General features: G+C 43.4%; 1 protein-coding gene across 2 annotated transcripts; it reads right to left on the bottom strand.

The window, feature by feature from the left end:
• Positions 1-258: 258 nt before the first annotated feature.
• Positions 259-18,961, bottom strand: LOC134659675 (ATP synthase subunit beta, mitochondrial-like). 2 transcript variants are annotated; one of them, XM_063515360.1, is made up of 12 exons: positions 18,857-18,961; positions 16,826-16,903; positions 15,194-15,376; positions 14,472-14,609; positions 13,165-13,262; positions 11,922-12,020; positions 10,860-11,018; positions 7,361-7,483; positions 6,041-6,253; positions 3,069-3,188; positions 2,011-2,082; positions 259-399 (listed from the first exon to the last, which is right to left on the bottom strand). In XM_063515360.1, exons 3-12 carry the CDS (start codon positions 15,312-15,314, stop codon positions 295-297), a joined length of 1,248 nt encoding a protein of 415 aa, XP_063371430.1. In that variant the 5' UTR covers positions 15,315-15,376; positions 16,826-16,903; positions 18,857-18,961; the 3' UTR covers positions 259-294. The 2 variants fall into 2 exon arrangements, with proteins under 2 accessions (XP_063371430.1, XP_063371429.1); XM_063515359.1 differs by lacking the exons at positions 14,472-14,609; positions 15,194-15,376; positions 16,826-16,903; positions 18,857-18,961 and adding an exon at positions 14,194-14,312.
• Positions 18,962-27,267: the final 8,306 nt, after the last annotated feature.

A 27,267-nucleotide genomic window follows, 5' to 3' on the forward strand; every position in this document is an offset into this window, starting at 1 on the left:
CGTTAAAAAAACGTTTGAATAACACAAATGGATGGTTATCCATGTATGTAATAATGTATGTATTCACACGACAGCGGTGGCGCTTTTTATCAAGCGTTGTTGGATTTTCGACTTTAAGCCTTGGTCGTTAAATCGAATTTAGAGTGCGGACAAATTCAAGCGTTTTTTTAAACGCGCGTTGAAAAAGCTCTCGTGTTAATGGGGCTAATGGTGTTCTTGCTGCGCATTCGCCAGATGTGGACGGAGCTATAATCTTACAGACTATATAAACGGAACAGCGCCATCTGTCGGCCGCTAGACGCTCTTGGCGAGCTCCTGCGACTTGGCGATCACATCCTCGATGGTGCCAACCATGTAGAATGCCGCCTCCGGGATGTGGTCGAGCTCGCCTCCAAGGATCTGTGATCAAATAAATATTATTGGGCAATCTTACTAAAATCGACCTTACGGCTCGGCCACGACATTACGCGACCGGCGACGGCTGCAGCGACAACCATAGGTGGGAACGAAAGGTCCGATAGCTGCATGTCTCGCTCCAACCTATGGTTATCGCTGCCGCCGTCGCAAGTCGCTCAATGTCGTGGCCGAGTCGTTAGCCCCACAGTAATAAGGGTGTGGGTACTAGACAACGATATGTTATAAATCTAGAACTCGGAAACACATCTGTGAGGAACACACAATATAGTCATTTGTTTTACAAGGGGGCAAAGTTGTTGTTTAACCGCTCGTGCTAATTATCAATATTAGCAAGCGAAGGATCCCAAAATTGAACTACGAGCGTAGCGAGTGGTTCGAAAAATGGAATCTTGAGCGTTGCGAGGGTTTCAAAGCACGAGGGTTAAACAAAATTTGCCCCCGAGTGAAACACAAAATTTTTCACCACACCAACCCGAAGCAAATATTAAATGTAAAATATCAAACGAAATCAAACCTAATCAAATCCAAATGAATGTTATTAAATATTTTATCATCCAAAATCATCATTTAAAAGTCAATTCTACCAGCAAACATAAGAAAACAACGTTTTTGAAGTGCAAAGCAAGGTTTTCCGAGCTGGTGTGGTGAAAATAAAAGATCTACTAAATGAAATAAAAATAATATTAAAGACACAAAAGTAGATTAAATTTATTTAGAGCCAAGCTAAGCTATAGTATTTTCCAAACACGAAGTGTACGGTGACAGATGTCATCTCCATACAATGTATCTATCTATCTATCTAATACCTTTAAACGAGCAATTCTTGTTTATTTATTTATTTATTTATATATATATATATATAGCCGTTTCCGAGATCCCCGAAATATATATATATATATATATATATTTCGGGGATCTCGGAAACGGCTCTAACGATTTCGATGAAATTTGCTATATGGGGATTTTCGGGGGCGAAAAATCGATCTAGCTAGGTCTTATCTCTGGGAAAACGCGCATTTTCGAGTTTTTATATGTTTTCCGAGCGAAGCTCGGTCACCCAGATATTAACCTTAAAACGCCAAATATCCCAAAATTTATTGATTGAGATGACACCAGTCACCTTACTCTTCCTGTTTCAAAAATACTATAACTCGATCTGCACCGTATTTGATAAAATAGTGTGCAAGAGCTATTTTAAACATAAAATCATTGAAGTTGTACGTTTATGATAAGTGATAACACTCCCACACTCTATGCTATCAAACAAGGTGTAGTATAGTTACTTTACTAGCTTAATTAATTTAGAGGGCGATAGGTACAGTCAGCATCAATAGTTGCTAAGCGGGCGAGGCGTTCAAAATGATCTTGACGCGACTTTATTGTTAAGAGAATAAGAGCAACTTCTGCTGGTGACTGTATAGTATACCCGCCGTTATACGTATTCTGGTTTCGGGAGCCGGAGGTATTTTTATACCTTCGTGCGTTACGGTGCCCAGAAGGCTGGCAGCGTTACCGTGTTGGATGGCCAGGCTTATCCTCTGGCCGAGGTAGCTGCCAGCCCTTTTAATAGTTTTATTTTATTTTAAATCTTACTCTCTGAAATCCCTTGATCGTCTCCTCCAGCTTGACCAGCTTGCCAATGTGCCCCGTGAATACCTCGGCCACCTGTTCAATAACCATAAACTTACATTGGGATAAAACACCTCAAATTTGGTTCACAATTGTACCTAATGCCTCTCGAAACACATTTCTAATAGCAATCATTCAATTTGCGCATTGCTTACTTCATTAGGCAATTCATTAACTCTTTCAATTCCACCCCCTTTGCACTCTCTTTAGGGATGATTTCCGTCATAAAAACTAATCCTATATCCTTCCCCGGGACAAACTATCTCTATGCCAAATGTCAACTAAATCGGTTCAGCGATTTAAGCGTGAATAGGTAACAGACAGACAGACACACTTTTGCATTTATAATATTAATATGGATTTTTTTTTAAATACAAAATTATAATTAATTAAAAAGTCATCTTATACATCAACTTACAAATATTAACATACATAATTACATACGCAGGTAACTACTAGTCAAACCCGTTCTTTATCGCTTCCGGTGCAAAAGTGCCCATAATGCTCACGGCATTACCCCGCTGGATGGCTACTATGGCTAATATGGATTATTTTTTTTCCTGAGAAATATGACCTCGATCTCGGTTATTACTGATCTTAGGTCCTGTATTCACTTTCCATCAGGTGTGACTAAGGCCAGTCGCCGATCAGGTTGCGGTAAAAAAAAGTGAATATTGACCTGGAAGGGCTGTGAAGCGCTGGTGGCCTAGCGGTAAGAGCGTGCGACCTGCAATCCGGAGGTCGCGGGTTCGAACCCCGGCTCGTACCAATGAGTCTTTCGGAACTTATGTACGAAATATCATTTGATATTAACCAGTCGCTTTTCGGTGAAGGAAAACATCGTGAGGAAACCGGACTAATCCCAATACGGGCCTAGTTTACCCTCCGGGTTGGAAGGTCAGATGGCAGTCGCTTTCGTAAAAACGAGTGCCCACGCCAATTACTGGGATTAGTTGCCAAGCGGACCCCAGGCTCCCATGAGCCGTGGCAAAATGCCGGGACAACGCGAGATGATGATTGACCTGGAAGGGCTGGGACAGGAACCGCTGGATCTTGCGCGCCCGCGCCACCGTGAGCTTGTCATCCTCTGACAACTCGTCCATGCCCAGGATGGCGATGATGTCCTGCAGTGACTTGTAGTCCTGTCAATAAGAGTCGGAATTTTAGAAGAATTACTACAAGGTTTGCTTCCCATATGCACCCATTTATATATAACTCTGTTTGCAAAATTATCGATCTAAAAACGTGTACTTTATCAAATGTTAAATCTAAACTCAAAAAATGGTTTGTGACCCTATCCTACAATGATACGGAAAATATAATACGTTCTTATGTTTAGGTCTGTCATCATCTAGTCCTTACTCGCTCTCCTACACACACACACACACACACACACACACACACACACACACACACACACACACACACACACACACACACACACACACACACACACACACACACACACACACACACACACACACACACACACACACACACACACACACACACACACACACACACACACACACACACACACACACACACACACACACACACACACACACACACACACACACACACACACACACACACACACACACACACACACACACACACACACACACACACACACACACACACACACACACACACACACACACACACACACACACACACACACACACACACACACACACACACACACACACACACACACACACACACACACACACACACACACACACACACACACACACACACACACACACACACACACACACACACACACACACACACACACACACACACACACACACACACACACACACACACACACACACACACACACACACACACACACACACACACACACACACACACACACACACACACACACACACACACACACACACACACACACACACACACACACACACACACACACACACACACACACACACACACACACACACACACACACACACACACACACACACACACACACACACACACACACACACACACACACACACACACACACACACACACACACACACACACACACACACACACACACACACACACACACACACACACACACACACACACACACACACACACACACACACACACACACACACACACACACACACACACACACACACACACACACACACACACACACACACACACACACACACACACACACACACACACACACACACACACACACACACACACACACACACACACACACACACACACACACACACACACACACACACACACACACACACACACACACACACACACACACACACACACACACACACACACACACACACACACACACACACACACACACACACACACACACACACACACACACACACACACACACACACACACACACACACACACACACACACACACACACACACACACACACACACACACACACACACACACACACATACACACCCTAAAAGCATACACCTTATCACCCTCTTTCACACATCATTTTAATTAGGTTTAGTTACCGTATGTTACCTACTCTTTTGTAAGCCCCAAGATACAGGCTCAGCCTAGTTTGGTGCTTACCGGACACCTTTGTGATTGCCTACCTATTTTATTATAAATAAATTATTCTTATTCTTATTCTTATTCTTATTCTTAATTATGATACCATCAAGTCGAGTAAAACAAACACAGCGGGCACAGCCGTACCTTGAAGCCATTCAGGGCTTTTCGACTCTCTGACTTAGATATGGATAAGTTTTTGGCAAAAATTTCATTTTTGGTACAATCTTTTATCGCTGACTGTACTTTTCTTACAACAGACAACTAATACTCATCGAGACAATTCTCTATTCAATTAGGTTGCGTTGTTTCATCACAGACTTCCTATGGCCACCTCCTGTCTCCATCATCAGATCAGCTCGATGGTACCATAATATTGCATTGTCACCCGACTTACATGTGTATGCAAAATTTCAGCTCAATCGGAAACCGGGAAGTGGATCAAATTTAACTTGCAAGATTCCATTACATGTTAGATACTTACATGGTCGACCTAATAAAAGCTTGTTAATAAATGGGATTAACTATTTAGCAGCTTCGCGTGTTATTCAGAAGAATGAAATCAAATTAAACATCTATTAAGAGCAGAGATAATAACTCACCATTACACTGATTTAAACTTTCACGATTTTTACACATTATTAAATTGTACAACGGGATTTAATCGCGTATCTAAGTTTTAAGATTTACCTCCGACGTTTCGAGACCAACGACCAAGTGCGGGTAGTTCGAAAAACTCGCGCGGTTAGAAGATGCTGATGTTAACGCCGTCCTCGAAACGTCGGAGGTAAATCTTATAAAACTTAAATACGCGATTAAGTCCCGCTGTACAATTCTCCAAAGATAACCAAGGCAGATGGACGATACAGAAGTTATTAAGAACAGCTTAGGGCTCTAAACATTTAACGAGGTTCTACAAAACTTATAATAACCATACCCCGCAACCGAGCCAGCAAATCTGCTTATAACATGGAGCATAGCGGCCGATAAAATGCGATGCTCATTCGTTGCACGATGACAATACCGATATCTAAAAGTCTATGCTACGCTAGATTTTTGATTTGATTTGATTTAGTAGTTGCAGTTGTATTTAATAATTGTTGATGTATTATTATTATTTTTTTGCTTGTATGTTAATTCAAAATTGACGTATAAAAGTGCCCTTGTGGCCTATTTGCTGAATAAATGTTAAAGTTTGAAGTTTGATTAGATTTTTTAGGCGGCCTAGTCAAGGTGACGATCGCTTGCGCTTCGCCGTCGAATCGCTTTGTGTCTCTATCACTCTTCCATATTAGTGCGACAGTGACAGTTGCGTTTTGATCGCTAGCCAGTAGCGTTAGCCATTGGCATGTTGGCCACGCGGGCTCGATTGTATTTCTTAAATCTCTGTCTGTAAGTTCTAAAAAAAGACCTGTAATATCTTCTGCACGCCGCGCGCTACTCCGTAATGCTCGGCCCCGATGATGTTCGGATCCATGACCCTGGAGGTGGAATCCAGCGGGTCCACGGCGGGGTATACGCCGAGCTCAGCGATGGCGCGCGACAGCACCGTAGTGGCGTCTAGATGGGCGAAGGTGGTCGCTGGGGCGGGGTCGGTTAGGTCGTCCGCTGGCACGTATACAGCCTGAAATTATGTCAATATCTGGAAGACCCAGCTTTGCTCAGAAAATATATAAAAACTCAAAAATTCGCGTTTTCCCAGAGATAAAATCTAGCTAGATCGATTTTTGCGCCCCCGAAACCCCCATATATCTAGCGAATTTCATCGAAATCTTTAGAGCCGTTCCCGAGATCTCCGAAATATATGTACATATAAATAAATAAATGATTATTTTAAAGGTATTAGATTACAATACTCAAGCCATGCCAAGCTGTGGCGGTAGACAGCCCCAGCTTAGGAAAAAAACCTAGAATTTGCAAATCAGGTCCACCATCTGATGCCTAGCGTTGAAATTATAATAGGTATTCCTTGTGAATTGTGACTCAAATAACTATTAGGTACTGTACTAGAATTTAACAACATTATACAATTTCGTAATTAGGATCTATTTGTCTACTCTACTAGATCTACCTCAAAAAATCAAGTTCAAAAGTTCAGTTTTTTGCGCAGCTATAAAACCAGGTACAGTCGCCATCAGATATATCGGAGCGGCCAAGGTGTTCACAATATCTGAACACGCACTCTAACGCCCTGACAATAGAGGCGTGTTCAGATATTTGGGGCATTATCTATGAAAAGGGACCTTATTGTCGATGGCGCTTACGCCGCACAGCGTTGCACGGCATTGTATTTATATCGGAGCATCATCAATAATGGCGTAAGCGCCATCGACTATAAGGTCCCTTTTCATAGATAACGTCACATTTGGGGTTGGTCTCGGACTGTCTAGAACACAAAATGACTAGGGTAATATTTTGCCTATATCCCTTTTAGTCTACATCGCAAACGGTCTAGAACACAGAATGACTACAATTATTTAGACCTTTATTTACCTACATTTCGTCGGTTTATCTTTACTTTAGCGATGTCGACGGAGCCCCGCTGGTTTGGCCTTCGGCCATTTGAAGATACCTAACGAACCTAACCTTAGGTAAGTTAGGTTCGTTGTCATTTTGTGTTCTAGACCGTTTGCGACGTAGACTAAAAGAGATATAGGCAAAATATTACACTAGTCATTTGGTGTTCTAGACAGTCCGAGAACAAAGCATGTAACTACATATATATCCATACCTGCACGCTAGTGATAGATCCCGCCTTAGTTGTGGTGATACGCTCTTGCATGGTGCCCATGTCGGTAGCTAGAGTCGGCTGGTAGCCCACGGCTGACGGAATACGACCCAGAAGAGCCGATACCTGACAATAATAGTTATTTGTAAGTAAGTAAGTAAGTAAGTAAGTAAGTATTTATTTGCAAAGAATAAGTAGGTACAATAGTGTCTTAGGTGGTAAGTGACAATTGGTTGCTTATTCTGCTATTTGTACTATACAGGTTGTACTAGCATGCAAAAATCTTAAAACGACTACAAAGCTGGCTGTATAATATCTTCAAAGAGGAAATCGTTTACACTGTAATAGCTTTTATCAGTCAATAGCTTCATCAATTTATTTCTAAATCTATGTACAGGTAGTTCTCTTATAGATTTTGGCAGTTTGTTAAAAAGTTTCATGCACATAACAAAACAGTGATTGGAATACAGTGCTGTCCTAGGAACACAATTATGAACCAGCCTTCCAGGATCCCGTTGATTTCTAGTAGAGGCGCTTTCAGCTGTTGTAAATAAATACATATGCCTCTTTACAAACATGCAGACTTCCAAAATGTATAAACATGGCAGCGGTAAGATCCCAAGTTTTTTGAAAGATGGTTTGCATGTCTTGCGGGGGGCTATATTACAAATAGCACGTATACATTTTTTCTGCGCTACGAATGGAATATTAAAATTCGTACAATTTCCCCACAGAATAAGCCCATATCTTAACACTGAACTAATATATCCATGATACGCAGCTAACGCTGTATGTAAACCTGATGAGCGTCTTAACTTACGCAGTACATATACAAATCTATTTAGTTTACTACGGATCTTTTCTATTTGTGCCTGCCAATCCAAATGTTTATCTAAAACTATCCCTAGAAAACTTACACTTTCCATTTCTTGAATTGTTTCATTTCCGTAATGTATATTAATCTTAACATTTTCGCCAAGTTTGGAGTTAAATTGTATGTAATTGGTTTTACTAATATTAAACTGCAAATTATATCTTTCCAGCCATTTTATAACATTTCTTAAGGTCTCATTAACTTTACATTCATGTTCTTCAATATTTTCATTCTTTTTTGATGTAACAATAAAGGATACGTCATCAGCAAACATAACAGATTTATATGGAATTATATCTGGTAATTCATTTATATAAGCAATAAATAATAAAGGTCCTAGCACACTACCTTGCGGTACACCAAAGTTGTTACATTTTAGCTCCGATCTGAAGCCGGTTTCTACATTAAAGTCGTTGAGTTTAACAATTTCTACACATTGTTTCCGATTTTTTAAGTAGGTTCTTAACCATTTGAGTGCAAGACCTCTTATACCATAATTTTCTAGTTTGTCTAAAAGTAGCGAATGGTCTACAAAGTCAAAAGCTTTTGACATATCTAGAAAGATAGCTGTAGCATGTTGTTTTTCGTCTATGCATTTAACGATGTGGTGGATTAGGTTGAAAGCAGCAAGTGTTGTCGATTTATGTTTTTGAAAGCCATTTTGTTCTAGTTTTATTACGTCGAATTTTGTAAAGAAGCTACTTAACCTTTTGTGCATGCATTTTTCAAAAATTTTGGCAAATATTGGGATAAGAGTAATGGGCCGGTAGTTTCCCATATCCTTTTTTTCTTTTCTTTTAAACAGGGGCTTTACTATAGACAGTTTGAGTAATTCTGGAAATGTGCCGCTTTCAAATGAAAAATTAACTAAATATGTGATAATTGCACTAAGTTGAGATTTACATTGCTTAATGACGTTTGTGCAAATACCGTCAAATCCTACCGCGTGCGAATTATTTAATGAAGTAATGATACTCATTACTTCTTTTTCTGTATATGGAATTAAAAACATACTATTATAATTATAATTTGAATTATTAGGAGTTTCTCTATTCCTTTGGTTAGCTATTTTATTATCTTTAGCGTCCGATAATCCAATAAAATAGTTATTAAAACAAGATGCTATTTCTTGAGGTTCTATAATTTCTTTATCATTTAGACATATTTTTTCTATATACTGTTGAATATTTTTGTTTTCTGTTTCTCTTTTTATTATATCCCAAGAGGCTTTACATTTATTTTTACTAGTAGCTATGTACTTACTGTTACTGAGACTGTACAACAAGAGATCAAAGTTTGATATTTCTTCGAGTGCTTATTTTGAGTCCCGTGCAAGCGAAAGATTCTATACTAGATTCACGAGCGTAGCGAGTGAATCTAATTTAGAATCTTGAGCGTAGTAAGGGACTCAAAAGCGCACGAGATGTAAATAACTTTGATCTCGTGTAGTTCACAAAACTTTTCACCTCAGCAGTGAGAACATATTAGAGAACCCGAAAAATGTATTCCTTCTTCATCACTTACCTATTCACTCATGTTTTTTTAAGATATACCAACAATTAAGTTTTCACCTCAGCAGCTCGAACAAGGGTACTTTGCTACTTAAAAACAGTGAGCAAAATCGCATTTTGCTCATTTTGTCTCTCTCAGTAAGCAAAATGCGATTTTGCTCACTGTTTTTAAGTAGCAAAGTACCCTTGTTCGAGCTGCTGAGGTGAAAATAATAATTACAATACAATAGTTTTCAGCGGCAAAGCCTTCAGTGGATTCTCACGAGTTTACCTTACCGGCAGCCCTAGTAGCACGGTAGCATTTTTATCGTTTATCACCATGCCTGTCACGTTCTAACAAGTATGTAAGTGCGAATGTGACGGGCATAGTGATAGTCGATAAAAATGGAACCGTGCTGAGCCCGCAGGGGCCCGTTTCTCAAAAGCTTGTAACTTATTGTTATACAAGTTTGAATATAATACGCAGCTTGATAACTTTTTCAGTGTTTCATGTCCGAGTAACACTGGAGATAGAGTAAGACCAAGAAAAGTCTGCAGAGATTTTTGAGGGGTGCTAGTGTTATTTATACGTCATAATTTCATAGAAGTGTGCTGTCAAAATCTCTGCAGACCATCTGCAGACTTTTCTTTTACTATACAAACAGCAACACTTTTAAATGTCCATCGGTGGTACAGTCAGTTGCTAAGCGGGCGAGGTGTTCAAAATGATCTTGACGCGACTTTATTGTTAGGAGCACAGAACAAGTTAGAATGGCGATGCGAGCAGGGTACGTGTCGCCGCCAGTTTTGAGCAAACGCTCGCATGCTACTCGCCCGCGCTGACCGAAAAACGAAGTAAACATGCCTTTTGCGCCACAATAACCTTCAGATTAAGAAGCCAGACATCAAATCTGTCTAAAGGGGGCGTATCCATTCACCACGCACACAAGTTTTTACTACCCTTGCGCGAGTGTTAGTAAATTAATGTGGAGAGGAACAAGCGGCGACACCGGTTCCGATACTAACAGCGCGCGATAGCCATTCTAACCTCTTTAATATGTTCTGTGGTTAGGAGAATAAGAGCGCGTCAAGGTAATTTTGAACACCTCGCCCGCTTAGCAACTTCTGCTGACTGTACCTCGGAGCCGGCCTGAGTGAAACGGAAGATGTTGTCTATGAACAGCAGCACGTCCTGTCCCTCTTTGTCGCGGAAGTGCTCGGCGAGGGTGAGCCCGGTAAGGGCGACGCGTGCGCGCGCGCCGGGCGGCTCGTTCATCTGGCCGTACACTAGCGCCACCTGTTGACCACAAACAAATCTTAAACCTTCTCAACCAGCATCTGGGGGCCAATTTTTGAATTTCGATCGCTCGATTTCGTCACTCGAAAATCGGTGGAAAACGGCGAAATGCTGATTTTTGAAATACGAGCGATATAAATTGGGAATCTAGTGCTATTGACACTCGTTTTCAATTCTATTAGAAGAATTTACATGCCTACTATTGGAGATATTACTGAACGAAATACACGAAATCGAGCAGTCGAATTTCAAAAATCGGCCCCCTGAGTTGAGAGCTCAAATGGCTATTGACTCTGAGCAATCCAGATCTGATATCTATGGTTCTAGTAAAGAAAAAGTGATGTCTCATTTAACACATAGATAAGGAAAATCATACTATCTTTATCTTTGTCTTACACTAGTACTATAGCACCTAAAAGAACCTTTTCTTTTAGGTGCTAGTGTTTGACCAACTATAACTGTGGAAGAGGTATGTATAAAATATATAAAAAAATCGTGCTTTCAATTTAAAATACCAACCTATCACTGCTAGAGTCTGTGCGGAAAGAGAAGAGTCGTGGAATGTATTGGGCCCCATACATTCCACGACTCTTCTCTTGCCTGAGGGCCTACCGCGAACCACTTTCGACGTGTTGCCTCTGTCGCACTTTTAAATTTGTACATAAGTGTGACAGGGAGACAACACGTCGACCGTGGTTCGCGGTAGGCCCTCTGATTTCCATGACGTGTCATCAGATTTGAATTTGTCGGATAACTGTAACCGCCAATTTGACGGATGGAATTAGACATGCCGTGCAACAACATCTTAGTTCGATGTCGAACTGTTTGTTGAAGAAACAAACCTATTTAAGACTCTCCATCCTTACGACGTTGTAGGTAGGTATATGTTGTATACTTTCATACCTTCGACGACTTGTAGTCCTCCTTGATGACCCCGCCCACTTTCATCTCGTTGTAGAGGTCATTGCCCTCTCGGGTGCGCTCCCCCACGCCGGCGAACACCTGCCGACACATGACAATCAATAAATACCGCTGCGACGCATACAGCGCACCGTAAAAGTGGAGTCCAGACAATTTTTCGCCAATCTGATGAAATTGTCCGATCGAATCAGGCCGTGCGGACGCAAACGCTAATTTGATTGCCCGATCAAATCAGCAGTTTGTGTACCTGTGGACGCTAGATGAGATTGGCGCCAATTATTTTCTTGATCAAATCAGTCGATTTGCCCAGCTCGTCAGGATACAGCTGTACAAGTAGCCGACCTTCTTGACTAAGTACCAAACAGTTAGTGCACCCGGCATCACTACATAGTATAAAACAAAGTCGCTTCCCGCTGTCTGTCTGTCCCTATGTATGCTTAGATCTTTAACACTACGCAACGGATTTTGATGCGGTTTTTTTTAAATAGATATAGAGTGATTCAAGAGGAAGGTTTATGCATAATTTGTTCACCCGTCCGAAGCCGGAGAGGGTCGCTAGTAAAATATATTATCGAGTGGTCCCTTTCCACTTAAAGGATATGAACCTCTGGGACCCTAATAGCCAAGAGGACAGTCGTACGTCGACAAACACCACACGAAAGTAAAAAACAACCAACAACGGTTGCACTCCGGGAGTGCCGATAGAAGTGAAAACTCACCTCACTATGTTACCGACGCCGGTAACACGATACATACGTTTAGCGGAGGTATTCTATTTATTTATTATATATTATTATCATTCCAAATAAGATCACACTTTTTCATTGACATGTTTATTTACATACTGCCATGACAACGTCAAATTATTTGAACATAGGCAAAGAGTCTTGAAAAGGAGTCCGCAACATAATAAATGTCAAATAACATTGAGTTTTTCTTTGATTTAAATGCCATTTAAATTATGAGTGGCCACCTTACGGGGCTTACGGTCACGTGATCGCCTTACGCCCCTTACGGTCACGTGATCGCCTTACGCTGTCTCGATCGAGTTTATCATTTTTTCCCCACCTCAAAAAGTGCTCAGCGCCGCTAAAGAAGTTTTCACTTCAAAAAATGAATCACACAGATGCTACGAAAACGAACGGACTATTTCCATACATTATTTAAGTATCGATTTGTCATTTTGGCTAGCCCCTGATCTAGAGAGACAGTAGATGATACGTACAGAGAAACCACCATGCGCCTTGGCCACGTTGTTGATCAGTTCCATGATGAGCACCGTCTTTCCGACGCCGGCGCCGCCGAAAAGGCCGATTTTTCCACCTGCAGCACAGAATAAATAATAATAGGTACAGAAGACTCACTCTCTAACAAAACGCGTCTGTCACGATCGACAGATATGGCCGCTAGGTGGCGACAGCGCCACGCGCGGGCGCGGCTTAAGCTAGCCATCAACATTGGTGTGGAACGGATGTACTTTTAGCTACCTGTAGCAAAGCGACGAAATCGCGGAGTGAGCCACGCCTGCCTGCAAGACAAGTACCTACTAGTAGCCCACAATTATTGCGCGAATCACGTGCGAAGACTTCACACCAGAGGGCGTACCAAAAAAAACGCGATGCAGGTTGTGACGTTTCGTTAACGTGCATAATCATTCACGAATAAGGGCCAGTTGCACTATCCGCACTTGACAGTCTGATCAACGTCAGCCGGCACTCCGCGACGGTTTAAAACTATGAAACTCTCCATACAATAAAATTTAGCGAACTCTTTAACGATGACAAACAGTTTTGTGCAACCGACCCTAAGTCGTTAAGGGTTAAATGTCTCACAAAGTCTCAAGCATTCCTGACAGACAGCCGCCCATCACCAAGCACGATGATGATGATGATACTGATTTAAACTTTCACGATTTTTACACATAGAAGAAGAAGACTCCGAGACCACGGGGACAACGCCGTCCTCAAAACGTCGGAGGTAAATCTTAAAACTTAAATACGCGATTAAGTCCCGTTGTAAAATTTAATGATGATGACATTGACTTTCTCAGGACTGGCCTTACGTGCACTAAAAATGGTACTAGTTCAGCGGTGTCTCTCACGAATTCGAGCCAATCGTGTAGTCTAACCCAACTAGTTGCGACCAATCGCGTTGCAGTGTTTTAACACCGCTGTACTGGCCCCATTCATGCTCCATTCTTATTGCCCGTAAGGCTAGTCGTGTCATGTCAATGGATGATGATGATGATGATCACCTTTGACGTAAGGCGCCAGTAGATCGACCACCTTGATGCCGGTGGCGAGGATCTCCTGCTCCACTGACATCTCCACGTAGGGTGGAGCGTCCGCGTGTATGGGGGCGAACACGTCCGTCTCTATGATGATGATGATCACCTTTGACGTAAGGCGCCAGTAGATCGACCACCTTGATGCCCGTGGCGAGGATTTCCTGCTCTACTGACATCTCGACGTAGGGTGGAGCGTCCGCGTGTATGGGGGCGAACACGTCCGTCTCTATGATGATGATGATCACCTTTGACGTAGGGCGCCAGTAGATCGACCACCTTGATGCCGGTGGCGAGGATCTCCTGCTCTACTGACATCTCGACGAAGGGCGGAGCGTCCGCGTGTATGGGGGCGAACACGTCCGTCTCTATGGGGCCTCGCTCATCTGTAACAACACTGTGTTCAGTCGAGGTTTGTAATAGTATTTCTTTCCATTACGGAACAATGGTGTTTCGGACCTTTGGGAAATGTGCGCGGAGCCGAAGCCAACACGTAAAGGCGCTTTTGAACTTTTAATGAAATGTAAGGCGTATGTATTTAGTGTTATTTTATGGAACAGACATGTCTGATAAAAACACCCTAGCCTGGCCTTTATTCGTGGTGTTGGCGGTATTCCGAACGACTTTGTGGTACTTGTGGTATTGCATTGACACGTTTTTTACTGCATTTCTTTCACGGAGGGACGGAAGGTAAATTACTAGGGTAAAATACTGTCCACAAACGTAGATTCCACATTTAGCCCTAAAAAAATTGTCAGATAGTCAGCCTTACTCCATCAAGCGAAGCGTAAGATCTTCCAGTGTAATCGCAGAATTTCTGAAATGATAACTTTCTGTCGAGTTTTTAGGTCTCTTTCGATAGCTAGATAATAGCCACAATGGTTGTCGATTTGCGGAAAATGCCTAGAAGCACTAACTAACACTATATAACTAGGTAGTAGGTAGCTAGAGAGATATTATATCACTTTACCAATAGGTTCCCCAATGACATTAATAATCCGTCCAAGTGTGGGTGCGCCCACAGGGATGGTGATCGGCGCTCCGGTGTCTATGATCTCCTGCCCGCGCACCAGACCCTCAGTCCCGTCCATGGCGATGGTGCGGACCGCGTTGTCACCCAGGTGCTGGGACACTTCGAGGATCAGTCTCGGGGCTGGAGGGGAAAAATTGGTATGCGGTATGCGGTGACACGCACACAGTCATATTTGAATAAGATTTTTTTTTATGATATTAGGAGGCAAAAGAACAGACGAACGACTGGGCCCGTTTCTCAAAAGCTTTTGTAACTTATAATACAATTGGAAGTCCCTTTCTAACAAAAGCTGTCAAAAAAGTTATATCCGCTTGCATTACAAGTTACAAGCTTTTAGAAACGGGCCCCTGATTGTATCCGATTCTAATAGCGTTATCCCGATTTGTAGAGGAAAGCGAAATATGTAATTCGCTTTCGCGCCTACCTACTTACACCTACAAAATTCATGGACGCTCCCCTGTACTAAACTAACACATAATTTGTGTAAAAAATACACCGATTCTACATTCAGAGCCAGAGGGCCTACCGCGAACCACGTTCGACGTGTTACCTCCCTGTCACACTTACGTACGAATTAACAAGTGCGACAGAGAGGCAACACGTCGAACGTGGTTCGCGGTAGGCGCTCAGAGCGAGCTACGCGCTACGAAAGCCGATAACACGGGAAAACCCGTACCTATCGAGCGAAGACCGCTTACGAACGGAGAACCCGCCTAACGGGTCGCTGGCAGTGAATGTGTTAAATAAGTAAAGCAGGATGCAGTTTCCTTTGAAAATATTTTCTAGAGAAGAGAGGATTCAAGCGCGCGGTTAGTTTTATGCGATAAACGCAGCGTTAAACGCAATGCGTTTGCCGCACATCCATTTTACATCAGATACCTAATCTAATGACACTACAGGCACAGAATAAGTAATAGTATTATCATACAGAACGGACACGCACCGCCCCGCCCCTATTCGGATTACCTCGCCCCGCGACTGGCCGGGACATGAATGTGTGCGTAAATCGCTCTACTGAGAGCATGCCAGAAGTCCGTCAGATACACAATGACTCGTGTACAGACGTGCCGCGCACACATATAAACGCAAATCATTTTTGATGTATGACGTGTCCGCCCTGTGCTACAGGCCACCCCACACGCGCGTCTTTAGAGCGTCGGCGTCTAGTCAGCGCTATGGAAAATGGCGTCGCTGCGCAGCCGGCCAAGGTGACGATCGCTTGCGCTTCGCACGCGATCTGTCGCGACGCAACTGTCACTGTCGCACTAATATGGAAGAGTGATAGAGAGACACAAAGCGATTCGATGGCGAAGCGATTGTCACCTTGGCTAGGCCGCCAGTTGCGCTAACGTTCACCGCGTCACCTATAAATGTGAGCTGTGGTCACCTATAAATGGCTAAGCATCTGTTAATGTAAATGTCCTTGTTCCTATGTAATTGTGTAGATGTATTAACCGTTGGTGATCCTTAAATAAAATAAATAAATAAACGTTGCGTCGAGCAGCAGCCATAGAGTTGACTGGACGCCGACGCTCGGGAGACGCTAGTGTGGGCCTCTCTTATACTTACTTCTTCCGGGTACTTCAAGGGCGTTCAGAATCAGCGGGAGGCCCTTCTCGAACTGCACATCCACCACAGCGCCGATCACTGCAAACACATTTTTTTTTTCATTTGGAGTTTGGAGGTAGTTCAGGTAGTAAAACAGTATTATAAAAAAATCCTCTATAAAACATTAGGTAGTCTAAATCGGCAACACCGTTTGTCTTGAAGACAATTTTTCGGCAATCTGATTAAAATGTCCGAGCACGTGCGGACGCAAACGCCAATTTTTGCATGCGAGGAAACTCGCTTTCACGTAAAAAGATCAAAAATTGGTTCATCCGTTTAAGAGCTACGATGCCATAAACAGACATACCAGATAGACATCGGCGGCAAACGTATAACACCCCTCTTTTTTGCGTCGGAGGTCAAAAATTGTAACCTACCTTTAAAAACGGGGCAGAGTTCTTTCTAGTGTCCGACCGAAACATGTTTTTTTGCCGAAACCGAAACCGAAACCGAATGTTCGGCTTTGGCTCTAGTTTCGGCCGAAACCGAAACCGAAACCGAAACTTTTGTAGACTTGTTAAAATCGTTGAAAAAATGTCATAAAACCGCTTTTACACACATATTATGGGCCTGTCAAGACCCAATGTCCTTGAAATTGATGTTACTTCAGCAGTTTTTTATGAAAATTACTAGAGTTAGACCAAGATAATTCTGCAACGATTTTGATAACACACGCAGTGCAAGTGTTATTTTAAGCGTCAAAACTTCTATGAAATTATGAAGTATAAATAACATTTGCACTAGTTGCACTGCGTATGCTACAAAAATCATTGCAGAATTTTCTTGGTCTAACTCTATTCATTCACTAAATATAGGGTCAACCAAAAACGCAAGCGTAGCGAGCGCGAAATTTTTCGTTAACAATATCGCAAGGCCGGGTACCGATCTTCACCTGGGCCTAAAAGTCCGAAATGCCCCATTGAGGCGCACTTTTATTGTATTAAAAAGCGAGACCGCAGGCCGAGCATGGCGCAGCGAGGCCAAAGGCTAAGCGCTGAAGTAGAGGACATGTGAAACACAAACCAATGATAAATTGAGGTAAAAAGTGAGGCTAAGGTCAAGTATTCGTATGAAAAACTGTACTGGGGACACTTTCAAGGGTTTCTTCTTCGTTTTAATCATAGTCAGCTGTTCAGCCTCGCAAAATATTAACTATTGAGAAAATCAAATTTGCGGCACTAGTTGAGCGTAGCCTTTAGCCTCGTTTAAAATTTGCCATTAGAGGTAGATAGGAAAATTACTGAATAAGAGCGAAAAAGACACGTCGTTCGACATGGGGCGGGCTGAGGGCCTACCGCGAACCACGTTCGACGTGTTGCCTCTTTGTCGCACTTGTAAATACGAACGTAAGTGTGACAGGGAGGTAACACGTCGAACGTGGTTCGTGGTAGGCCCGCTTATACTTGGCCAACGCCTGAAGATTGAAATTAAAAACGCAAACTTATTTCCCTGTACTGAACAACAGAACATGCTGTATGCAGAATTAACTGTAGGGGGCCCCAAAACCTTGCACTGCCTGGGGACCCCGACATGCTTAATCCGACCCTGCTTAAAATCACCATTAAACGGTTCTAATGTCTTAATTTTTTTGACTTATGTATCTGAAATTTAAATCACAATGTGTAAACATTTATACCTAAACCGCTAACGAGTAATACCTACTACACAAATAATCCACATTTATTTTTATTACAATAGTTTTCTTATTATGTATTTCCTTAAGCGCTGGTGGCCTAGCGATAAGAGCGTGCGACTTTCAATCCGAAGGTACAAACCCCGTCTCGTACCAATGAGGTTCCCCAATTTTTGGTCTTTGTCCGAAGTACCATTTCGTAAGTTTCGGCCTGGCCGAAAGGTTCGGCCGTTTTTTGGCCGAAACCGAAACTACAGCCGAAACATGATTTTTTGGCCGAAACTGGCCGAAACCGAAACCGAAACCGAACCTTCGGTCGGACACTAGTTCTTTCAAATGATAAAATATGTTACACTTACCAGCGATGATCCTCCCAATGGCCCCAGCCCCTGCAGCTCTCGGCGGCCCTTTGCTTGGAGCTGCCGCTTTCCCCCCTCCTGCGGCTGCCTCGGGCGCCTCCTTCTTTGCCGGAGGCGCCTTCGCTCCACTACAAGCATCCTTCTTGCTCGACCTGACTTCATTCGGCACGATCACTGACGTCAGAGTGTCACTGAAGTGAGATAAATCCCCAAATCCGGACGCCGTACAGCTGAAAGGATCTGCTATACCCAAAGTAGGTTCCAGCTCTACGGGATCCTCGATTCTGCAGCTCTCTAAGGTAGACATGGATCGGTCCCAGGGAGTTTTCTGAGGAGGCGTTCTAGTAAAAGGGCTGCTGTCGCCAGGAGCTGCCATACTAGAACCAACAGGTGTCTCTGATACTTGCTCGAGATCGCGTGGGAGAATCGGTCGTGCTGCCGGATAGTTTTTTGTATCTAGCGGAACTGCTGATCGGTAACTCTGACCGGGAGCACCCCCTAAAGACTCAGGAGTAACAGCTGGGCGGTTGGACGCCGATGTTAAAGGAACACCTTCGAAATCTTGAGCGGTTATATTTGGATTTGCAGTGGCGAGGGGAACTGGTGGCAGAGATTTTGGGTCGAAGTCAGCGTCTACCGCTGTCACGTTCATGGGGCTCATGGGGCCGAGCGTTAGGTCCTCGTTGTCGTAGTTGTGGAGGGGAATTTCACGGTCTATACGTTCTTCTCCGGCCATGGATACGAACTCCGTTGGCTCATTGTGGATCTGTGGACCCTGTGGGCCCTGTGGACTCTGAGGAACCTGTGATAGAACCATTAGAACATGTAGGTATTTGAATGGGTTCAACTTTTGCGTCCGTGTTCGCTAGTAAATATTCAAACAAAACTGTAAGGTCAAGGCGGCAATAGTGGCTCAGAAAGAGGCCATTTGCTTCCCTGCTAATACAGCAGAAACATTCAGTAACCGAACAAATTTAAATGGACGAGCAAGGTTATTCTAACACGCAAGGGTGCTACAGTATAGAGCTATATTTGGGCAACTGAGCCACTGTTCGATTTGAGCCACTGTTCCCGCCTTGCTAAGTTCATATCAAGCATGAGAAAAATAAACGATGGCCTTCCTTGGCGCATCATCATCATGGCCTTTGCATCCTTTTCATATGTTTATTACAGCTGCTGTGTATTCCGAGAGTCGCATCTTTTCTTGTCTTGCCATAAGATCTTGTCAGATATTTTTGCGGCCTTCGTTGTGCAACATTGCAGTTGACTGTACAATACTAACCTGTCCTGTCGGCTGCTGTGGTGACAGGTCCAGAGAACGAGTCAGGCCGAGGGGCGGTGGGGTTGGCTGGTGAAGCGGACCCAGGTCATCGGCAGACGTAGCTAATGCGCCCGTCAAGGGGGTGATCGGTACAGCTTTCTGATTTCTCTAAAGGAAGGGAAATATGGAATAGGTGGAGTTGTTACTAGTTGTCTACCCCTTTGAACGCAAGAGGGCCTCGCTACGGCGTGAACAATTAGCATCTAGGCTAGGCCCCCAGGAACCCTTAAAGGCATCGTACCTCTGTTTATTACTTTTACGTTTTCAAGTATAGTGTCTATTTGATAGCTTGTACAGTCAAGTGTAAAAATATGGGTGTGCACCCATTTTTGATTATAGTTTTCAACGGCTGATGGCCAGTTCTACTTATCAACTACCTACTTTTACTGTTTATACCTACTGTCTTACTGTCGCTACTGCCTCCCTCGTGGATTTTTTTACTTAGGTATCCCTATATGTAAACGGTCATGCGATAGAGTGAAAGAAAAAACCATTAATAAAAAGAAACGCATTTATTTCGTAGACCAACATTTTTACAAATACCCAAAAAAGGTGTATATTAAAGAGATTACATATTAGTTACTTCAAAATAATTTCTAAGCATAAAGCTTGCAGAAACCAAGCAATGATTGCAAAAAACAAAAACACATTTGGCTCACGAAAAATTTCACTCTAGCGGATGACACATCACAATTTGTACCAAATAAACGTAATAAAACTCTAATTTTGACTAATTTCTTGCAATAGCGACTACTTGGCAATAAACAATTTAAACAAGGCCACGAAACTTACGTTCTTTTCAAATAAAAAATCCAATAAGTTGCATTGCAAGAAAATTCAGTTTTTATAAAAATTTAAGTTTACATGTTTACTGAAATCTTCCGGACAGTAAATAGAAGCTAAGGATGTTTGAACTTCTTCCAAAGCAGTTCAAACTGACTATATTTCGGCAGCATCGCAACATACTTCTGAAAAATAGGCTGAAGGCCTTTCAAGAGCTCGTAATACGTCATGTACTGAGCTAGGTCTGGCATGGGGACTATCTTTTTGGTGCGGCCTTTGGGGACTACCTTGTCGAGGTCAGGAAGTGTTGGTTTCTGCTGGATCTTGGGCATGTAGGGGCGGGGCATGGGTCGTTTGGGCTCGCTGTCCGAGCTCACGTCGCGAAGGTCGGGCAGGTCACCCTCGTTGTCCCGCGGCGGGATGGTCACGTGGCGGCGCGGCGCTTGGAACGGACGGTGCCGGGCTGTCGAAGGAAGATTCAGATTGAATACAATTGGACATCTCGGAAAATTTTGGTAAACAGTATGTAACGCTGTTTGTCTCCTATAATATGCAAAATTATTGGGTCTCTATTGTTTGCCAAAAAGTTTTAAGTCAATAATGTATTGTTGGCCGCATTTTCGTTAGTTATATGTGTGTAACGTATCATATAATCAGTTTCTATTTGCGAGTTCCTATAATTGGCTCTGTAATGCTACCTAAAAAGTATAATGTATCATTCGTAGCTGTTGGAATTCCTTGTATAAATAAATAAATAAATATTAAATTCATTTGGTTCAGAAACGCGTCACTTTTCGGGATTGTCATAAAACAAACCTAACCTAACCTAAACCTATCTATAGGATAACCTAACGGAAATCCATGCGGAAATCCTGAAATGTTAACGGTTTCAGTTTTATGACAAACAATACATTATGACTTTTATGATGACTTAAAACTTTATGGGGAACAAAGGGACCCCAAAACCCAAATTCCCATTTAATTCAAAAATCCCAGGCGCATTAAAAACATGCTATCGTATTCGTAGGTTACCACGTACTATTAAAATTATTAAAAAAATTAACTTACTGCAACTAGCACAAAAACTTAATCCAAATTTCGACAACCTCATCTTTAACATCACAAAATTCGTTCCGGATACTTAAATGTGTTTTTATTGGATATTGTGAAAATGATAAAACTGTTGGGTTTGTGTAATTTTCTTTGTAGATGACAAATGTCATTTGAAAACAAATTTTTTGGACCATTTTTGGAATATGCGTGACAGTTGATTTTGAATTGAATTTTACGGCATTTATGGCGCGTAATTAGTAATATCAAAGAGGTTATTGTTACCGAACTATTTCGACCAGTCTTCCGATACTTTTTCCGATGATCCATATAAAAAAAACAGAAAAGTGCGAGTCGGGCTCGCCCACCGAAGGTTCCGTACTTCACTTTTTAATTAGTATTTGTTGTTATAGCGGCAACAGAAATACATCATCTGTGAAAATTTCGAGTTGTTAACCTATCACGGTTCTGCAATGTAGGCTGTCTAGGAATAGAAAAATAAACTGGCTGTCAATCGGTAGTCGTCAATATATTCACATGTGCTATTTGCATTCGTGCTTATTTCAGTAGTTAAATCCCTATTTTACACTGGCGACGAAAGGAAATAAGGAAAAGCGTGTCTGCGGTAATTTATTCTCACCATACCTATACAAAATAGGGCAAGAAAATGCCGATTGGTAAAATAAAAGAGTTTGACGTTAAAAACGGAACATGGTCGGCTTACATTGAAAGAATGGAAATGTATTTTAAGGTAAATGATATCAAACCGGAGAATCAACTGCCTACATTGATAGCTACAGTCGGGGACGAGGCGTATGAGTTGATAACGAACCTCGCGAGCCCGAAGAAACCATCGGAGCTGACATACGATGCAGTTGTCAAATTAGTCAAAGATCATTTACAACCGACTCCGTCAGTTTTAGCGGAACGTTACAGATTTAGGCAAAAGAGACAGGGCACGGAATGTATCAGCGATTATGTGGCGGAGTTGAAGAAGGCAGCCCGATTTTGTAATTTTGCGACTAATCTAAACACTGATCTGCGGGACCAGTTCGTATGTGGTATCAGAAGCGATCAGATTAGAGAACGTTTGTTTGCCGAAGACGAAGGTTTGACCTTCTCGGACGCGGTTAAGAAAGCGACGACTTTAGAGGCCGCAATCAAAGATTCGGCTGCGGTTGACGGTTCGGCGGGAGCGGTTAACGGCGAGGGGGCTGCGGCGGGAGCGGACCCAGTACACGCTATAACCGCGGCATACGGTCGGCGTATCAACGCTGGCGGCCACGGAGGACGTGGCGGGACGCGCGGATCGCGCGGACATGGTGGTTCACCAGGGCGGAGTTCGGGCGGAGGCACCCACCACTGCGGCGGGTGCGGTGCGAACAGCCATACTTACCAGACTTGCAGGTTCCGGAGTTACGAGTGCAGCCGGTGCCGGCGCATTGGCCATTTGCGTCGCGTCTGTCCAGAACTGACAGCGGAGGGGTCGCGCGATAGACTAATCTACATCAACTTGGCGGGAAAACGGAAGATGACGGAGTAGAGCATCGCACGTTGGAGACCCTGCAGGAGGAAGATTTTCATCACTTATGCTTGAGTGAATACCCGCCGGTGAGATTGCCTATTTTCGTAAACAATCATTCACTCATTATGGAAGTCGACACGGGTTCGGCTGCGTCCTGCATAAGTAGTGAGACATACCACACCTATTTCAGGAATATTCCTTTACAACCACCAGGTGCTTCCTTTACGTTTTACAACGGAACACCACTGACTTCTTCCGGAATGATAAAGCCCAAGGTTCGTTATGGTGCTACAGAGAAAGAGTTAGAGTTGTTTGTGATTGAGGGTGGTAAAACTCCATTAATAGGACGACATTGGTTAGTGGAATTAAAAACAGGCATTCCGATGTTTGATAGCTGTCATCATGTAGGTGGAAATAATGAAAATCCTAAAGTAAATGCTAATATTAAAACTTTATGTGACAGGTATAAGGAGTTGTTTCAAGGCGGTTTGGGGCGGTACTCGGGCGGTAAAGCGACGTTGCAGTTGCGGCCCGGCGCGGTCCCTGTATTCCACCGTGCGCGTCCGCTGCCGTACGCGCTACGCGCACGCGTCGACGCCGAGCTGGACGCCATGCTACGCGACGGCATCATCGAGCCCGTCGACTGTTCCGACTGGGCTTCTCCATTGGTACCGGTAAACAAACCAGACGGCTCGTTAAGGATTTGTGCGGATTACAAGGCGACTGTTAATCCGGCATTATTAGTAGACCGCTATCCACTACCAAAGATTGACGATTTAATTGTTCGATTGGGCGAATCACGTTTCTTTTCAAAAATCGATTTATCACAAGCGTACAATCAAATAGAGTTGGATTCGTCTAACAACTGCACGGTTATAAATACTCATCGGGGTTTATTCAAATACAACAGGCTTGTTTTCGGTCTTGCTTCTAGCCCAGGTATTTTCCAACGAATGATGTGTACTGTGTTAGGCGGAATTCCCAACGTCGAAGTGTTTTTGGACGACGTAGTAATTGGGGGCAAGAATGTGTCGGAGCATCTAAAAGCGTTAGAGACAGTTTTCAGTCGGTTACATCACAACGGGTTAAGATTGAAGGCTGCTAAATGTGTATTCCTAGTTAGCGAGATTAAATATTTGGGGTATGTTCTAAGTAAGGACGGGGTCAAGACGGACCCGGATAAGATAGAAGCAATCACCAAGATACCCCGACCGGGTAATGTCACAGAGTTGCGGTCATTTCTTGGGTTGATTAACTTTTATGCAAAGTTTGTTAGGCACTTAAGTGGACGGCTCGTACCACTGTATGATTTACTAAAGAAGAACGTTGAATGGCACTGGTCGAAAGATTGTGAGCAGGCGTTCGTAGAAATTAAAACAGTGTTATCTACTGCGCCGGTTTTAGCCTACTATGACCCAGATCGTCCTCTGAGTTTGACTTGTGATGCATCAGCACGGGGAATTGGTGGAGTTTTGTCGCAACCAAACCAGAGTGGAGGGGGTGAACGTCCAGTCGCTTACATTTCTAGGACGCTAACGGACGCAGAGAAAAATTACTCTCAAATACACCGTGAAGCGTTGGCAATAATTTTTTGCGTCAATAAGTTCCATCAGTACCTATATGGTAGGCATTTCACACTGATCACAAACCGTTGGTATCCATTTTCGGGCCGCACACAGGAATACCAGCTATGGCCGCTAGTCGCATGGAACGCTGGGCTCTGATTTTATCAGCATATACGTACACTATCGAGTATGTTCGTACAAACGAAAATGGAGCAGACGGGTTGTCTCGGTTACCGATAGTCCAGTGCGGAGAAACGAGCCCGACAGCGCCCGAGCAGACATACTTGCATTTTATTCAGCAGGCTTTGTTGCTCAACTATGGTGAGGTTTGTTCACAGACTGCTCGGGATCCCATAATGGCACGGGTTTTAAGGTACATTAGAGAGGGTTGGCCCGCAGATTGTGACATAATTGGGTTACAACCATTTTTTAATAGGAAGGCCGAATTATACGAAGAGCTGGGTTGCGTTATGTGGGGTTACAGGTTAGTGATTCCGGAGTCATGCAGGGAGCGGGTATTACGGATGCTCCACGAGCCTCACATGGGTATAGTGAAGTCTAAAGCTTTAGCTAGGAGTTATGTCTGGTGGCCCGGGGTCGACGAGGCAGTAGAACGCATGTGCCGCGAGTGCGACGCGTGTGCAGTACAAGCGGATGCTCCACCAAAGCAAGCGCCTTGCATGTGGCCTTGGCCGGATCGGCAATGGTCTAGAATTCATCTCGACTTTATGGGTCCAATTGCCGGAAAGACTTATCTTGTAGTAATTGACGCGATGTCCAAATGGGTGGAAATATTCCACATGATTAGTACCACAGCTACCGCTGTAATTGCCATTTTGTGTGAATTATTTAGCAGGTGGGGGTTACCCAAACAAATAGTTTCAGATAATGGGCCACCTTTCTCTAGTACCGAAATGCGAAATTTCAGCCAGGGACTCGGTATCGAACATATCTTTTCTGCACCTTATCATCCAGCTTCAAACGGTCTGGCTGAAGTTACGGTAAAAACTCTAAAGAGAGTAATCAAAAAAGCAATTTATGAAAAAAATGATGTAAATAAGGCTCTATGGACTTATTTGTTATATTATAGAAATACGGTTCACCCCACTACCGGCCAGAGTCCAGCCATATTACTTCAGGGTAGGAGTCTTCGTACCAAGCTCGAAACTTTGAAGCCCGACACTAGGGCCGTGGTGCGTCAGGCGCAGCAACGGCAGAAGTTAGCTGCGGGAGGAGCTCATAGGGAACTAGGGTTACAAGAAGAGGTTTGGTATAGGCAATACCTTAAGGGGGAAAAATGGGCTCCAGGGCAAATAGTGCATAGAACCGGGTCGGGTGATTACAGCGTCAAGGGGGCTGATGGGTCAGTGGTACATAGACATGTCGATCAATTGAAGCGGCGATCGGGTTCGTTCCAGAAACTTTGGAACCTGATATATCCGTATAAATCCTGATAATGACAGAGTTCGTAAACTTAATGTAACAAATGACCCTGACGGACTTGAAATGGAGACCCGGACGGACTCAGTCGGGCGGTCAGCGGGATCGACGTCAGACATGGTGGTGTTTCCGGAGCATGCGTCTCAACCGAGCGTTTCTCTCTCTAAATCACCACCTGGGTCGCCTATTTTTCAAGATGCTTTACCTAGCGCGCCTCCATCGCCAAATGTTTCTTTACCGAACACACCGTCACCGCCCCAGGCTCGTCCTTTTAGGCAATGCCGCCTTAAGGGAATTACTAGGTTAGATCTATAGTTTTGTTGTTGTACTCTTTAAGGGAGTCCTTTTAGTTTGATGTGTTATTAATAATTTATTGTGGAGGAGTGCAATGTAGGCTGTCTAGGAATAGAAAAATAAACTGGCTGTCAATCGGTAGTCGTCAATATATTCACATGTGCTATTTGCATTCGTGCTTATTTCAGTAGTTAAATCCCTATTTTACAGGTTCATGAGATACAACCTGGTGGCAGGCGTGGCTCACTCCGCGATTTCGTCGCTTTGCTACAGGTAGCTAAAAGTACATCCGTTCCGCCCCAATTTTGGGGAAAGCCATAAGCCGCGCGTGGCGCTGTCGCCACCTAGCGGCCATATCTGTGCTGGGCTGCTGATCGTAACAGACGCGTTTTGTTAGAGAGTGAGTGTTCTGTACTTAGTACTATTATTTATT

The sequence above is a fragment of the Cydia amplana genome, chromosome 25, assembly GCF_948474715.1.
Source record: "Cydia amplana chromosome 25, ilCydAmpl1.1, whole genome shotgun sequence".
Taxonomy (NCBI): Eukaryota; Metazoa; Arthropoda; class Insecta; order Lepidoptera; family Tortricidae; genus Cydia; species Cydia amplana.